Source organism: Carassius gibelio, chromosome A18 (genome assembly GCF_023724105.1).
Source record: "Carassius gibelio isolate Cgi1373 ecotype wild population from Czech Republic chromosome A18, carGib1.2-hapl.c, whole genome shotgun sequence".
Lineage (NCBI taxonomy): Eukaryota > Metazoa > Chordata > Actinopteri > Cypriniformes > Cyprinidae > Carassius > Carassius gibelio.
Window position 1 is genome coordinate 13,229,176 of NC_068388.1, and position 17,790 is coordinate 13,246,965.

At 36.7% G+C, this 17,790-nt stretch overlaps 1 protein-coding gene across 14 annotated transcripts in view; it reads left to right on the forward strand.

Moving 5' to 3' along the window:
- LOC127934389 (pleckstrin homology domain-containing family A member 7) overlaps positions 1 to 17,790 on the forward strand; it is an 88,875-nt gene that overhangs the window by 61,135 nt on the left and 9,950 nt on the right. For 8 of the 14 annotated variants that reach the window (XM_052531741.1, XM_052531742.1, XM_052531746.1 and 5 more), the window contains 7 exons: positions 4,254 to 4,429; positions 9,446 to 9,913; positions 10,876 to 11,392; positions 12,900 to 12,983; positions 13,233 to 13,340; positions 15,283 to 15,336; positions 15,583 to 15,666. In XM_052531741.1, the coding sequence (XP_052387701.1) occupies positions 4,254 to 4,429; positions 9,446 to 9,913; positions 10,876 to 11,392; positions 12,900 to 12,983; positions 13,233 to 13,340; positions 15,283 to 15,336; positions 15,583 to 15,666 (1,491 nt within the window). The remainder of the gene's footprint in view (positions 1 to 4,253; positions 4,430 to 9,445; positions 9,914 to 10,875; positions 11,393 to 12,899; positions 12,984 to 13,232; positions 13,341 to 15,282; positions 15,337 to 15,582; positions 15,667 to 17,790) is intronic. The other 6 variants (XM_052531743.1, XM_052531755.1, XM_052531744.1 and 3 more) reach the window with 5 other exon arrangements.

Genomic DNA, 17,790 nt, shown 5'->3' on the forward strand with positions numbered 1-17,790 from the left:
GTAAACACAGGAGTCTTCATGCAACTGTGTATTTTGTGTTGTGCTTTCTGCTTACACTTAGAGAGAAAGGAAATGAATTAGTGAAGAAACGAGACTGGATGTCTATAATGAACCATAATTGTCTCTTTGTTTTGTTTTACGTAATCGAATGCAGTGCAAGTTACTCTCTCTGAATCTATTTTTAATGAGGAAATTGCAGGCCGAGTTCATGTTAATTAAAAATGTCTGTGCTGTTTTGTTAGATGGCACTTTGCCTGTGTGTTTTATTTTAGTAATACGTTAAGTAAAAAGGAAAAAATATACATCATAAGTGAATGACATGACATACAGCCAAGTATGGTGACCCATACTCAGAATTCATGCTCTGCATTTAACCCATCCAAAGTGCACACACTCACCGTGAACACACACGTAGCAGTGGGCAGCTCAGTCATGGTATTGCCGGCCCAAGACTCAAACCCACAACCTTAGGGTTAGGAATCAATCTCTCGAACCACTAGGTCACGACTTCCCCATAAATTATGTTCAATAACTTGCAATTTGTGCAACACTGTCATGTATATATAACTTATTCATTTGTCTTATCTTATTTAATTAAACTTGTCTTTGAAAAAAAATGAATGAATTATTATAGTGTTTTCAAACCCATACTTTCTTTACTTTACTTTTTAATTTATATATATATATATATATATATATATATATATACAGTATTGTTCAAAATAATAGCAGTACAATGTGACTAACCAGAATAATCAAGGTTTTTCGTATATTTTTTTATTGCTACGTGGCAAACAAGTTACCAGTAGGTTCAGTAGATTCTCAGAAAACAAATGAGACCCAGCATTCATGATATGCACGCTCTTAAGGCTGTGCAATTGGGCAATTAGTTGAATTAGTTGAAAGGGGTGTGTTCAAAAAAATAGCAGTGTGGCATTCAATCACTGAGGTCATCAATTTTGTGAAGAAACAGGTGTGAATCAGGTGGCCCCTATTTAGGGTGAAGCCAACACTTGTTGAACATGCATTTGAAAGCTGAGGAAAATGGGTCGTTCAAGACATTGTTCAGAAGAACAGCGTACTTTGATTAAAAAGTTGATTAGAGAGGGGAAAACCTATAAAGAGGTGCAAAAAATGATAGGCTGTTCAGCTAAAATGATCTCCAATGCCTTAAAATGGAGAGCAAAACCAGAGAGACGTGGAAGAAAACGGAAGACAACCATCAAAATGGATAGAAGAATAACCAGAATGGCAAAGGCTCAGCCAATGATCACCTCCAGGATGATCAAAGACAGTCTGGAGTTACCTGTAAGTACTGTGACAGTTAGAAGACGTCTGTGTGAAGCTAATCTATTTTCAAGAATCCCCCGCAAAGTCCCTCTGTTAAAAAAAAGGCATGTGCAGAAGAGGTTACAATTTGCCAAAGAACACATCAACTGTCACGCCCCCGGGCTGATCTGTCTGTTTTTCCCCATAGTGTGTGTTGTTTACACTTACCATGTGCTTCTGTGTCACCGTGGTGCCCGTCTCCGCCCTCTTGTTTCATTATTATCTTGTTATTGGTCACCATCACCTGCTCTGCATTATGATAATCACTCCTTCTCTATTTAGTCTCCTCATGTGTGCTGTCTGTTGTCAGATCGTCGAGTTGTTTTCGTCCATGTCTCAACTTTATCCACATCTCTTGTTTAGCCTACACAGAGATCGTGCCCGTTTTGTTTTCATCCTCTAGTTTGTTTGTTTTTTCCCACTTCCTCCTGCTTTCAGGCAGCGCTACTCTCCAGCCTTCCGTGTTAGAGCCATAGACAGTAAAAGAAATGGACACAGCGACCCCATTGGAACTCAATTGAGACAAATGAAGCCCAGTTTTAGCGTTTTTTAGCACTTCCGTTTCTGACGCGCAGACTCAAACGAAGCTTGACGACGTCAGCAACCTGTCTGACAGATGTAAATCTTCTAAGTGGCTGTGCGTGCAAACTGCCATCGTTAATCTTGCAGAGACGGCGAGCTTGAGCGGGGAGTTCTTTGTAGTGAGTGAGCAGGAGTAAGTATTCTGATTAATTATTTTGTATAGTATTTTAAAATGTAACGCCAGTACGCCATATTAAGTTAATTGCCTGCGAGCTTCTCCTCCTGTCTGTACGGTAATGCGACAGAGAGCCGAGTGGTTATGACGCAATCGTTAGCCTATTTTTTACAAAAACTGTTTATACGGGGCCATAAAGTAACATAGAAGGTAATGGAGCCCTTTATACATTGTCGTGTATCTTTAGAAATAAATAATGGACAAACAGAGTCTTTAAACGCCTCAGATGTAAAGTTATTCGCTGTCAAAGTGACGCCAAAATGAATGGGAGTCAATGGGAATGCTAACGCAAGTGAAGTTCTGCTAAAAGATGGCAGCCCCCACCCGACTTCAACTTCCGGTCGAGTTCCTTGCCCCTTGGTTAGAGCTCACCGATCGCTGTCACTCCTCTTCTTCGCCGCGCCACCAGTTCCCCGCCTCAACAGCGCCCCCGCCTCCCTGTCAGTTTGTCCGGGCATTGCATCAGAGGATTTCCTAGTGGAATTCGTCCAGGAGGCTCTTTTGGATCTGCTCCAGACTGCCCTGTTCCTGGATAGTTTTTTGTTAATTCTCATTTTTATTTTTTTTCTCTGTCCTTTGGAATTAAGCCATCTAATAAACTGACCTTTTGAGCACCTGCAACTGAGTCCCAGTCTCGCCCCTTGACATCAACTGGCCTAAAGAGAAATGGAGGAACATTTTGTGGACTGATGAGAGTAAAATTGTTCTTTTTGGGTCCAAGGGCCACAGGCAGTTTGTGAGACGACCCCCAAACTCTGAATTCAAGCCACAGTACACAGTGAAGACAGTGAAGCATGGAGGTGCAAGCATCATGATATGGGCATGTTTCTCCTACTATGGTGTTGGGCCTATTTATCGCATACCAGGGATCATGGATCAGTTTGCATATGTTAAAATACTTGAAGAGGTCATGTTGCCCTATGCTGAAGAGGACATGCCCTTGAAATGGTTGTTTCAACAAGACAATGACCCAAAACACACTAGTAAACGGGCAAAGTCTTGGTTCCAAACCAACAAAATTAATGTTATGGAGTGGCCAGCCCAATCTCCAGACCTTAATCCAATTGAGAACTTGTGGGGTGATATCAAAAATGCTGTTTCTGAAGCAAAACCAAGAAATGTGAATGAATTGTGGAATGTTGTTAAAGAATCATGGAGTGGAATAACAGCTGAGAGGTGCCACAAGTTGGTTGACTCCATGCCACACAGATGTCAAGCAGTTTTAAAAAACTGTGGTCATACAACTAAATATTAGTTTAGTGATTCACAGGATTGCTAAATCCCAGAAAAAAATGTTTGTACAAAATAGTTTTGAGTTTGTACAGTCAAAGGTAGACACTGCTATTTTTTTGAACACACCCCTTTCAACTAATTGCCCAATTGCACAGCCTTAAGAGCGTGCATATCATGAATGCTGGGTCTTGTTTGTTTTCTGACAATCTACTGAACCTACTGGTAACTTGTTTGCCACGTAGCAATAAAAAATATACTAAAAACCTTGATTATTCTGGTTAGTCACATTGTACTGCTATTATTTTGAACAATACTGTATATATATATATATATATATATATATATATATATATATAGACATACTCTAAAAGAAACACGGGGTAAAATATATTACATTTATTATGTTTTACTATATGTTATTATATTTTTATTGCATTATATCAGTAGCATATCATTTTTGTAACACAGAAACTGTGATAACATAAACATAACAGTAGGAGTTTATATATTAATAAACTTGTCTCTGCATATGAGTTTTTTATAACTTATTTTAGTATATGCAAATGTGTACTGTCTTCGCTTTACTTTTATTGGGTGGTGTGCTTACTGTAACAATTCTGACCATTGGTCTATTCGTCTGTCCTTCATGCTGATTCATATCATTGTTCCTGTAGCTTTGATTACATAACTGAAACGTTAGGGTTAGGGTTAAATTGGTGTATACTGTATGTGTTACTTATCACCGTTTGGCTTTGGCTTGATCGGCATGTGCTCCTTTCTTCATTCTGACTTCTTTCTCATCAGTATCTCCGCAGTGTTGCTTCTAATTATCATGCTGAAACCTCAGATGCTCCTCTGGCCAGTACTTATCTGCTGATGCAGTGTTTCTCCTTGTCCCACGGCTGGACTGATTTTAGTGCTTTCTCTCTTGCAGGCTACACACACAGGGATGCGCTCCTATATTTTCAAACAAAGCTCTGTGATTGGCTCGCAGGCGGAGCACACTGGTATGAGGACGTACTATTTCAGTGCGGACACACAGGAGGACATGAATGGCTGGGTCAGGGCCATGAACCAGGCTGCACTGTTGCAAACCCACACAGTGAAGAGGTCAGTGAGTCAAAAAAAAAAAAAAAAACGGAAAAACATCTAGACATCATTAAACCAAGCATTAACTTAAGGTTGCTTCACAGAATATATATTTGGCATTTGTTTTGTATCAATAAATTCTTATTTGTCTTGTTTTAAACATAATCTCATAACATTTAGAGCTATATTGTTATATATATATAACGTCAGAAGACGTTAAATAAAGTGCGTGCATCTGTAATAAAACGTCCCTCACACGGCTCCAGGGGGTGAATAAGGTCGACCTGTGGGGAATCCATGCCTTTTTGTAAGATAAATATCCTGATTTCAAATGTAATAAACACTTTTTTTCTCACTTCTGCTGGATGTTGTAGTGTTATTCACCCCCCGGAGCCGTGTGGGGGACATTTTATTACAGATGCACGCACTTTATTTCATGTCTTCTGAACTGTTGACAACAAACACCTCCTTACCCCCATTAAAAGGCTTGGAAGGGTAAGGACAACTTTCTTTCACGGGTGTACTAATGCTTTAAGAATTTTTTTTTTCTTTTCTTCATGTTATCTTAAGGGTTTTCCCCATTAGTTTAATTTTAGTTTTAGTATAACTTTGTAATACCATTCATATTTTTTACTTATTTATAATTTAAAGAAGGAACCAATTGACATTTGAGGCTTAATACTATAGAAAAGCACAAAGTTTTTCAGTTAGTGTTTTCAGCTTGCTTATTTTCATATAAAAATATGGCATGCAGTTGCATTAAATAATGGTATAAACATCATTCAATGTAAATTGTGATTTAAACATTACAATTACAATTGCAAAGGAATAATCGACAATTATGATTTTTCTCATAATCGTGCAGCCCTTTTGCAAATAGTAATAAACTATTTTCATTCCATCGTGTTTGTGAGTGCAGAACTCATACTTGTTCCATTTTATTAGCTTTTTCTTTTAAATTAGTTTAGGAGATTTTATATGCAAAAAAAAAAAAAAACTCTAAAATAAACACTGTTCTCATTTAGTCATGTGTTTTTCTTAATTTTTCTATATTTTAACCTAAAAATGTGAAAAAAAATTTGATTGAATGTCCATTTGCAGCAGTTTTTCTCATGTGTTGTGTTTAAAGTGTACTGTCGAATTCAGTCTTCCCCAGTCTGTGTTAAGGGACGTTGTGAGTCTGTAAGTGTTTGTCGGGCATCAATCTTGTTGATTGACATCGATGCCGCAGTGTGTCTTGTTCTGCCAGTGCAGAAGACCAGACGGGTACTGAGCAGTGACTCAGCTTTCTATCTCTCTGTTGTCTGGGCCGACCTCACTTCCTTGAGACAGTTACTGAGCCCAAACTCAGCTCAGATGTGGACTCCGAGTACTCGAATAGTCAAAATGACAAAATAATTATCCCTAGTTCAGATACTATAATAATCTGGAGTCACACTGTTTTTAAATACAGTGAATCCCAAACACTGACTGTGTGAACATAGGCTGCATAAACATGTATGTGCTCTCTTTTGACATGTGTAATGCATGTCGCCCAATTTCAGCCATAAAAGATTGAATAGTTAACTGTCACTGCTGGTGATGTCGTTAACCAAGTCACCAAATTGGCACCAAGTTGTCATAGCAGCCAAACACTAATGAGACTAGTGTCAGCTTGAGCTGGCACTCAGCGAGGCAGAAAATTAGACTGTGATAGTCCTGGATAAAAACACCATTCTGAGTCATTTCTTTTCATAAAGTGGCTTTTCATTCTCATAGATGCCCTTATGTTTGTGTTTTCCCTTTCTCCTTTGCCAGAGTTGTCTTGTGTATACCGTTTGTTTGGTGATTTGAAAGGAATCAAAGCCTTTTCATGTCCTTCTCTAGGAATGCGGGATTCATATATTCTGAGAATCTCTGTAGACTTTGTTTTGGTCCAGCCTGTTTGTGCTATTTCTGCGAATACTCTATCTGCAATACGCCCATGACGTGCATAAACCTCTTATTATCGTTTATTTGGGAAAATCATAGTTGACCGGTTTGAACACGTTTGAGAAGAAGAAGTGCGCTAAAATGTACGAGTAAATGGATACTTGTACAGTACTTCAGATCTTACAAGTATATCAAAATAGTGTACATCTAGATAATATAATATTAATCAAAGGCCACATAACTGGACTTACAAAGTACATTTTCACACACCTTGTAAAAGTATTGTACTTTGTCAAATGTTAAATTAAATGTTTTCCTTAAGTAAATTAAGTAAATGTATTTAATTATTGTTTTAATAATTATGCATCATACAGTAAAAGTACATTTATTTTGATGTTAACTAGCATATTCAAGTATTTTAGCACTTAAAGTATTTTATTATAATTTTAACTGTAGTGTTATTTTAATGTTGCATTTCAATTTTAATATTTTTTTCTATTTAATGCATTTTAAATGTACTAAATTGCAGCTTCATTATTACAAAAGTGTAAATACAAATATATTTAAATCCATGACATTACACGTTAATCGAAATTACGTTATATTTTAGTTGATAAATATAATTAATTCTTGTTGGTAATATTAGGAAGCACACTTTCACCGTATTTCAATGACAATAGAAGTTATTATCTAATTACATATAAATATTTATATTAAAATATTAAATATTAAATATTTAAAAAAATAAATATAAAAAAATAAATATAAAAAAATATTAAAAATTTAGTGGGCTAATAAGCTCTCTAAAGTTCAGCTTATTGCATTTAATATAAATGAAACCTACAATACATTTCATTTAATTACTATTAACATGTAATTAAGTGTCTGAAAAAAGTATATTCTTTTTCCCATTAAGTACCTTTTTTTTAAGTATGCTAAAGTATACTTCTTCCTCACAAGGGTCTGAATCATGTCTAAATATTAGAATAGATTCATATCTTCTTAATCATTACCCAAACAATTACATCATCTATAAATACTGTTGATATTATCAGTCCTAAAGGATCATCTGTTCATGTTAAAATGCAGATGGAGATTTGGCTATTGTAGACTTTGAGTGTGTCCGAATGCAAAGAGCCACTGGAGGCCATTTCTTTTTAGTCTGTGCGTCTTGGATATTATTAGTCTAACTGTCGAGTGAGCTCCAGTAGAGATGGTCGAGCTCCCAGAGGCCATGTCTTCTCCAAATGTAGATTCATCAAGGTTCTGATTTAATCATATCACATTTAGATTGTTAAATATGGACAATTTGAAGCTGGAATTCATTTTGCATGGTGGTGCTGAATCATTTTTCTCATTCCAAAGTTCTTTTATGAAGAAACCAAGCAACGTATATTTAAAAGTTCAACAGAATATGTAGTGCTCATTATAGCAGTAAGGCTTTACCTCTAACTGTCAGCTAACTGTTTTCTTTCAAATCAAAGCATTAATACACATAGAAAATGTATCATGTCACGGCTGACACAGAAGAGTTTACGCTACCTGCGTTCAGCTAATATTCTCCAAAATGATACTACAGTACATCGATGTGGAGAGACACAGAGGAGACACATTGTTGAACAAAGTCAATATTTTAGTTTTATTTGCATACAAAAAGTATTCTTGTCACTTCATAACGTTGCGGTTAACCACGGTTAACCACTGATGGCAGATGGACTCTTCTGACGATGTCTTTCATACCTTTCTGGACCTTGACAGTGTGTTTTACTTGGCAGTCTATGGGACAGTTACAAATTACAAGTTGTGCATGTTTATAGTGGGATGATATGAAGTTGTGGGCAGTTGTCAAAGCTGTAGAATTGGTTAAACATTGTTTTTTGCAGCTACAAAGGTATATTGTGTGTTTTTAAACAGGTTCCTATGCAGTTGCTAAAGTGGGTGATTGCCAGGATGCTATTATGGCAGGGGTTGCTGTTCGGGATGGCTGATACCACATATTGTTTTCGATACAATACCAATACTTTTAATGGCTGTGAAGAGGGGGGCGGGGCCGAGGGACATGGGACATGCCACACTCGTCACAATGGCCAATATCGTCGATATCGATACGATACTTCTAAACTGAACTTGATTATGAAATGTATTTAATTAGTATGAGTACAATGGGTAATAATACTGACTTAACTTCTTATTTGAAATGCATTTTAACATTCAATATGCCTTAATTGCAACTTATTAGGTTATATTTTTGTTTACACATGGTTAAAATATGTTTACTGTAGTGGTAACCAAGGAAACCTACAAATACTATAGTTAAACTATGTTCACTTTACCATGGTTCATTGTCATAAGGGACTGCCAGTAATAGACTGTTGCATCCATAAAATGCAACCTTTTTATTCGGACAGTCAGTGTATGATTTATATTAACAATACAGAACAGATCATGAGCAATATGAACTTTTAACATTCAAATTTAAATAAATGTACGTCACAAACTAGGGTATAATTTTGATAGGTTTATTGTGAAATCACTAATATAGTCATGTTTTTTCTGCACAGGCTGCCTTTTCCAAAAACATAAATGCTTTCTTATTTTAGGCTACTCTTGGGAAACGCAGCTCTATTTAAATGCACTGTCTGAAGTGAGTGAACACTCTCTGGAATTGATTGATTCTGCCTCGCAACATTTGCGTATGTTCAGATGAGCAGGAAAATCCCTTCCACACAATTATGTGCTAACATACGTTATTCGTCCAATTTAAGGCATATTGTAGGTATTCTTTTTTATTTAATAAACAAAATCACTGGCAAATCAAAACACCTTAGTATCAATATCTTTTATTTGAGTATCGATACTTTCGATACTCGCATTAGTATTGATATATCGGTACTTCAGGATCGATTTGCCCGTCCCTAGTTGCTTTGCGGTTGCTGGAGTATTGTGAAGTTTTGTGTAAAACGTGAATCCTGGAGTTTAACAGGACTACTGAGTTGTGAATCTAAATAAGACCGTTTACAGTGATTGATATATTTAGTTTAATGAGCAGATTCTCTCACGTGTGAAGGCTCATAAAAAACTCATAAAACTTTACTGACCTTTGCATGTCATGTTTTTGCCACACAGAGACGAGTCCGATCATCTAGAGCAAGTGAACGTTTCTGAGAAACACAAGCAGCAGGCTGTTCCTCAGACCAACCACATCAACAGCTTCGTGATTCCAGAACCCGAAGTCATCCTAAGTGACGAGCTGCAGGAGGAGAAGCAGGAAGGATTTGTTGGACAAGTGGAGATTCAGGTTGCTCCAAGAGAGATGGAGCAGGCGCGGGGTAAATCTCCGGTGAGCAGGATAGTGGAGGCGGAGGTTTTAGCTCCAGGGTCAGCACCAGCATCCCAAGTTCCCTCTCGAGCTCCTTCCAGGTCTGTCTCAACCCCGCCAGTGCTGAGGAACGGTACACCCATAGAGCAGAACGGCATGCCTGGGTATCAGAGGGGGCCTACACCACCTTCTCAAACTCCTGTTCGGGTACAGAGGAGGAGTGCACTGGAGAAGGTGGAGAACTGGGTCAAAGTACAGAAGGAAGAACGCCAGGGGTGAGCGTACACATCTGTCACATATTTTTAATAAGGCTAAATTCAGATTAGCATACTTTTCGTACATTTTCTGCCATGTCATGATAGGGCATAAGTAGTTTGAGTAGTATGGTGGTATGCCTCTCTGAATTCAGTCACAGACACACTGTACAGAGAGTAGTTCATCTATCGCCCTCAAGTGGTTGAAAGCTTAATAAATCATCATCACAGAAAACAGCAGCCCAATATTTAGTTTGTCAAGTAGACATGAAATGCCATTCACGCTTTTGTGTGAATTTTAACAAGACAAGTCTTGCACTTTTCTGTTTTAAGCATCTGGATGTATTGGAAAGGTTGGAAAAAATATTTGAGGAAAATCCATTTTATGTTCTTTAGAATAAAATACAGCGAACCCTTGCACTTGTTTAATAAAATGCGCTGTGATTTGAAAGTTATGGTTCAGCCAGATTTATTTATTTATTTATTTGTTTATGTGGACCCACTTTATATTAAGTGGCCTTAACTACTATGTACTTACATTTTAATTAATAATTTAGTACAACGTACTTATTGTGTACATACATGTTTTTACATTGTACTTATATTTAAAAAAACGACATGTAATTACATCTGTATTTCATTTCTGTTATTACATTTATAATTACACTGTTGACCCATACTTTACACCTTAACCCACCCTTAAACTTACCCATACATCCAACCCTCTCCCTAACCTTACCCCATCCCACCACAATAGCAGCAAAAGTGTTTTACAATACAATATGAACACAATAAGTACATTGTACTTATTTTTTTATGTAAGTACATAGTAGTTAAGGCCACCTAATATAAAGTGGGACCTATATTGTATGTTACATAAATTTCTGTTTTTATTTTAATTTTGGAATGGACTTGAAATATCCACATATTTTCTCCAAATAATACATAGTAAATGTTAAAAAGAAATAATTTGGTTGTGACAGGTTTGTTTCTACTGATGGCACAATCCCATGTCGGACCCCTCCCATTCATCCGAAGTACGGCACAATAGACCAAAAGTACCAGTCTTTACCAAAGGCCACACGGCAAAGCCCACCAACTGATCCCTATCAGTTGCCCAGTGAATACAAATATTCCCATGACCGGCTCAATCCCTTCCAGATGACCCACAGCCACACCCAGCGACCCGCGACGCATGACAACACCGTGTGGCAGCTCTTCGAATGGCAACAGCGACAGCAATATCGGCACGGCAGCCCCACCGCCCCCGTGTACACTCCCGCTCCAGACTACTCCACAGCCGTATCCTCCACCAGAGTCAACTCTGACATTGCCCGCTCCATTTCCGTGCCTCCAACCCTGGGAGACATCCCTCCACCCGGGCCTCCTGGGCCCAGACTACTGTCTCCACGCAGAGTCCACACACCTGCAGAACGCGTCACAGTCAAACCCCTGGAGGAGCCACCGTCAAACTCTCCTCACCATCGACGCTCCTATAAGGTCAGTGGGTGACATGCACAAACACCCTGCTTATCTATAACATCACAATCCACTGTAGTAGTATGTGCATCAAAGTTTGTGGGATTATGAAACATTTTGAGGTTAAAAAAAAGATGTATTTGATGTATTTGACATCTTACACCAAAGATGTATTTGATTTTCCAACATACAATAAGATCGGTATTATCGATAATTATTACAATTTAAATACTTTTTTTGAATTGTCAGTAGCCACTCAGTGTCACATGATCCTTCAGAAATCATTCTAATTAAATTAGCTGATTAAGTGCTTTAGAAACATTCATGTTTTAAACAGTTGTGTTGAAAAAAAATTTGGTTTGCTTTTTTTTGCATCCAGGATTTAATGCATCCTGTTGAATAAAAAAAAAAAAATTAAAGTAAAAAAAAAAGAGAGAGAAAAAAGTACTGTATGCCATTATGCATAATATGAACCCGACCTAAGCTTCTAAGCATTTTCAAGAAGCAAAATGTCCGTCAGTAAGATTTACAGCTCTCCTTTAAAAAGAGAAGTGATGGAGTCTGAAAGAAGCATGCATTCAGAGACATCATGATGGATGTTAATACTGCTCAGAAACTCTTGATCAAATGACACCAGGCTTCAGTGTTTTCAGACTGGCAGCATTAATCCATCTGTCTACAGCAGAGTTGTAATTCAGCATGAATTATCAGCAGTGTCTCTGTAATGGAACGAGTGCCAGACACAGAAAGTGCTTGAGTGGGATGATTCATTTTCTTTACTTAAAGTTCCCGTGTGTGTCCTTTAAAAACCTTTCATCTCAAGTTAGTTTTCACCCAGCAGGCAGACATGTCTAATCCAAATGAGGACTTAAAACTTGGCTGAATCCACGGTGAATTATCAAATCCAAATATGGTGTATTTCAGAGGTTTTCAATTATTAAAGTATATTTTGGTGTGTACTGTCATTTTCACTTTATGTACTCTAACGTTTACAAGTCTGGGTTCAGGAAGATTTTTTTTGTTTAAACATATTTAAGTTTCTTTCAGTAAGAATGGATTAGGTTGATCAAACATGACAGTAAAGACATTTATAATGTTACAAAAGGTTTCTATTTCAAATAAATTCTGTTATTCTCAACTTTCTATTTAATCAAAGAATCATGCAAAAATGTATCATGGTTTCCCCAGAAATAGTTTTTCCATCATCAATAATAATAAAAACAAATTCTGAGCACCAAATCAGCATAATGGAATGATTTCTGGAGTAATGGCTGCTGAAAATTCAGCTTTGCCACCACAGGAATAAATTTAATTTTAAAATACATTAAAATAGAAAACAGTTATTTTAAATTCTAATAATAGATGACTATTTTTATTGTATTTTTTTAAATAAATAAATGCAGATAGTGTTGTTATAGTGTGACATGTTGATGAGCACATACTGAAATACATATTGCTCATGTCTGTTTTTTGATTAAGTATATTTAAATGCATTCATCTCTTTTCTTTTCATTTTATCCTGCTGCAGTCAGCCACAATCGAGAGACGCTCAATGCCTCCATCCGGCTATATCACACATACAGTCAGTACACCCAGCCTGCACGGAAAAACGGTAAGTTTCTTTCGGGAAAAAAAGTATATTGTGCGGTTTCAAATAGTTTGAAATGAGATTTGAAGGTTGACTTTGTCTCTTTTGTGCTGCTGTACGATATCAGCAAAATGGCGTACAATGACACCCAAAAAACCTCTGCCGGTGGAGCCAGTCCTCTTGTTTTCATGGCTCTAATGGGCACTCGTGTAAATAATCTGATCACATAACTTTCTCTCTGCCCTGATTGTACCCTCACAACCTATGGTCCAGCCGGAGGAGCTCACCCTTCTCCTCATCCAGTTACGGAGACACCAGGCCATGATGGCAGGTGTGCGCAACAGTGCGCTGGCCCACCTCCAGATGTTGTCTCGGGTGAAGGTCAGGGCTCGGCCTGCCCAGCTGCTGTTATTTACCCCGCCTGGCTCTCTGTAGCTCCCTTGGCTTTGTTACATGATGCTTCTTTGTATTGCAACATGGCATGTCATGCTTAGGGGCTGTACCTAGATGTCCCACCATCAGCATGAATTATATATGTAACTGGTCTGAGGCATTATGCATACTACATGAGTATGCTTTGCTGTTGCTTCAAACATCATAGATGCAAAGATCAAAATTATTTGCATGCATGAAGTAGCAGGTGTACGCTGGAGTCTGTGCAAGCCTTATCTGAAGTTCTGGTTTGATCTAGTTGCAGGATATGAGTAGATCATTTCAGCAGTAATTTCATAATAAACTTGCTTTGTTACTGGTAGGAATAATATGTTGCTTAAAGTGTAATTGCTTTGTAATGAATGTTTTGGCATCAAGGACTGTGGTAAAGTCAAACAAATATTCTGTAACACTTTACAATAAGGTATATTTTTTTAATGCATTGATTAACATGAACTTACAATGAGCAATACATTTTTAGAGCATTTATTAACCTTTGGAAATTTTAGTTCATGTTTATTCGCAATGCATTAACACACAGCAAAAAAAAATTCAAACACGAAACAAGAATATTTAGCTCACTTAAATTTGACTTTTTTATTCCTGAAAACAAGACAATAATTTGTACTTGTCTAGAAAATAATTCTTGATGGAAGAATTTTTTGATATTTTGGCCAGAAACGACAAAGAATCTAAGCTATAAAAGCATTTTTTTTGCAGTGCAGATACAACATTTGACCGTTAGTAAATGTTGAGATTAACATTAACAAATGATATAGAATTATTGTTAATTGTTAATAAACTAAAATTAATAAACTAATGTTAACAAATGAAATCTAATTGTAAAATATTACCAAATTTTATTTTGTTTCTAACCTATCAACGTAACACACTCAGAAAAGCATTTCTTAATCTATACTTTTGTTTTGTTTTCCTGTAAAAGAAAAATAATACATATACATACACATACACACACATACATACATACATACATATATATATATATATATATATATATATATATATATATATATATATATATATATATATATATATATATATATGCCTAAACAAACATAAATTTACCTGAGAAGCAAAATTACATATTATATTAATTAATTTTTAGACTTATTTTAGCTTTAGGCTTAGGTTAAAGGCTTAAACCTATTGTTAGGTTTATGCTCAAAACAAGCACTATTTGCTGCCAAAGGGGAAAAGGTAAACTTATTTAAAAATATGTTCTATGAAATATGAAGTGTATATAAAGTTAACATTGACATTGCTTCTCGTGTAAATTTAAACTACTGTTCAAAAGGTATGGGGTCAGGACGACTTATGAAGAAATATATTGATCAAAAGTGAGAGTAAAGACATTTAGAATGCTAAAGCTTTCTAAAAAAGAAAATCAAGCAATCACACAATCAGCATATTAAAATGATTTCCGAAGGATCACATGACACTGAAGACTGGAGTAATGGCTGCTGAAAATACATCTTTACCATCACAGAAATAATTTACATTTTCAGAATAGAAAAATATATTTAATAATACTGTTTTTAATGTATTTTTGATCAAATAAATGAAGCTTTGATGGGCATAAGAGATGTCTTTTAAAAACATATTTGAAAAAAATCTTACCAACCCCAGTCTTTTGAGCGGTAGTGTGTATAAGCTGTCACTTGCATGTAAATGCGAACAGTGTTCAATAAAAATGAGTGCGATATGTGCAGTACAATATGTCCCAAAGCTGGAGTGCCAGATGCATAGCCAGCTATTGCTTAATGCTAGTGCAATGTCAGCCTAAAGTGTGTGGTGGATAAATGAAACATCTGATTAGTGTTAATTAAAGAGTAGAAGAGTGTCAATTGAAATATTTTCCCTGCTCTTACAGGCTGATGACACATACGTGCACTTGAAGAAGGACCTGGAATATTTAGATCTGAAGGTGGGACCTCTCCATTTCTGTCTCTCTATTCCTGTCTTACCTTCTGTATTAACACACTAACACAGCACAGAAACCTCACTTGAGGCGAGGAATCAAGAATTGGCTTTATTTCAGAAACTGTTTCTATTTAGTATGCTAACTTTGTGGCATAATCAGGAATCACACGATCTTAGAATGGTAATGGTTATGTATCCAGTCAAGGCTGGTCCTCCTTTGACTGTAACTGTCTATCTCCATTTGCCACAGATGAAAAGTTTAGAGCCATTGATCCTCATGGTTCACAGTGTGTTACAAACCTGCTCTGCGGGGGGTTTGAGACCACTCTGGAACGTAAGCACTGTCAGCATCCAGAGTGTCCGCGTTCCCATTGCTTTACATGGTGCACATAGCTTTGTGTTGGCACAAGCCTGGCACCTGCACGCCTATCCTCCCTGCCTTTTGTGAGTGTATGTTGTGCTGTGGGTATGTGTGAGACGGCAGGTCTGGATGGGATGGGCAAGCTCAGTGCATGTGCAGGGAATGATTCTCCAATGCATTATTATTTTTTTTTTATCAAGCTCATTTATCTCATAATGTCCATCAATATGATATCTAGTAATCAGTCTTATGTGTAGCTTTCCAGGAAGAGTATTCCTCTGAAACTTCCCTTACGACCTCCAGTATCAGCGTTGGGGAAAATGCTTCTTAATTCCTCTTGAAACACTTATTTAGAAAATTTACTAGCTTCACTACAAGTACATTGAAGGGGGCAGATATGATTTATTAAAAAAACGCAAGAGTTCAAACAAAATCCATTAGTAATATAATATTAGTAAATAATATAAACTAGTCTAACAGCATTCAACTTCATTTAAAGAGCCAGTAAGATGAAAATTCTAAGCTTCCTATCACTGTTTATAAGTCCTGTACATTAGGTTTAAATCCATCCAAGGTTAAAAAACATTGTCATTTTGTCAAAATATCATTTTAAAATTACCTCAATTCTCAGAGATCCCCAAACGGTTCGCGCGAAGCTGTTCAAAAGATTCAGTTTCCTTAAACCCCACCTTTCGGTAGCATACTGTGTTCTGATTGGTCAACTAACATAGTCAGGTTTGATTGGTTGTTCCGCACACACCTTCACGGTAAACTATGCGTTAGCATCTTTTTGGGGTGAATTATGTCTTATTCCTCTCATCGCGAAGCAAACAGTAAATTAAAAAACTTGAACAGTCTTGCTGCTTTTTCTTCTGTGTGGGTGTATTCAAGCCGCACGCTTCAGTTTGAATCTGAATAGCGCGTTCAGCGCGGGGGCGTGGTCACATTCGATATAACGAAGGGAGACATGAAAAACAGTCATCGCGTTGTTTTCATATGGATTACTTTATCACAGAATATCTGTTAGCAGCACTTGTTTAGTTTTAAAGTAGACATGTCAAGCTTTCTATAGATATCTCTCTCATGTCTCTTTGTTGAGTATTTACGGAGTTACACTTCATTTTAATGACATGTTTGTACATGACGATCAGCGCAGCACACATACTGATAAGACGCTCGGGAGAAAACAAACACATAACTTCATAATCATACGTTCATGCGTTGTGATTCGGAGATGCTCGTTGTTCTAAATAAATTTGGTAATGAACCCTCTTTTATGTCAAATAGAGTACTGGCTGGTGAAAATTCTGATTTAAATATTTCAGTTTTAAATTGTAAATGTACATTTTTAAATAAATGATAAATTGTAATAATATTCCACAATACTACTGTTTTTCTACATTTTTATCAAATAAATGCAGCTTTGGTGAGCAAAAGAAATGTGAAAAACATAAAGATTTTTACTGACTTTTGTAAAGCGTCGTAAACTAAATCTACAAAAACAGTGCCAGAAACCTTTTATTGCTAAAACAATATATTATAATAATTACTGCATATCACCTGAAATAACTGCATATCACTACAAAACGAAGACCTAAGATGCTGATTTAAATGATTTAAATATGCATCTGTAAATTAGTTTTTGATCCAGTTTATTTAAATGAATCCCAGCACTATTTGAAAGAGAGAAACTTGGCTTGGCTGCAAGGCTGTGTGTGAAATAATGCTAAAATAAAAAGTACAGGTAGCACTGTTTTGAAACTAGCTAAGCTAAGTTGTAGCTTTGCTTTTTTTTTGTTAGTTCCTCTCCCACACCGTCCAGTTCATTTTTGTCCAGAGCTTGGGTTTCTTTCATGAGTTGACCCTCCAGCGTTTTCTGTGGAGCCTCTATTTTTGACATTGCATTTATGTCCCACAGCTGCATTCTGTTGGCATGAAGATCGATAGACACCATCTTGCCATTGTGCTTCCAGAAAGCTTCAGCTCCTACATATGTGCATTAGAAATGAAGAATACTGTCTCACTGTGATTTTCAATACAGTGTCCATTGTATTGTGTTGGTCTTGCTTTGCTTGTGTTGAATAGATGTGTTTCTGT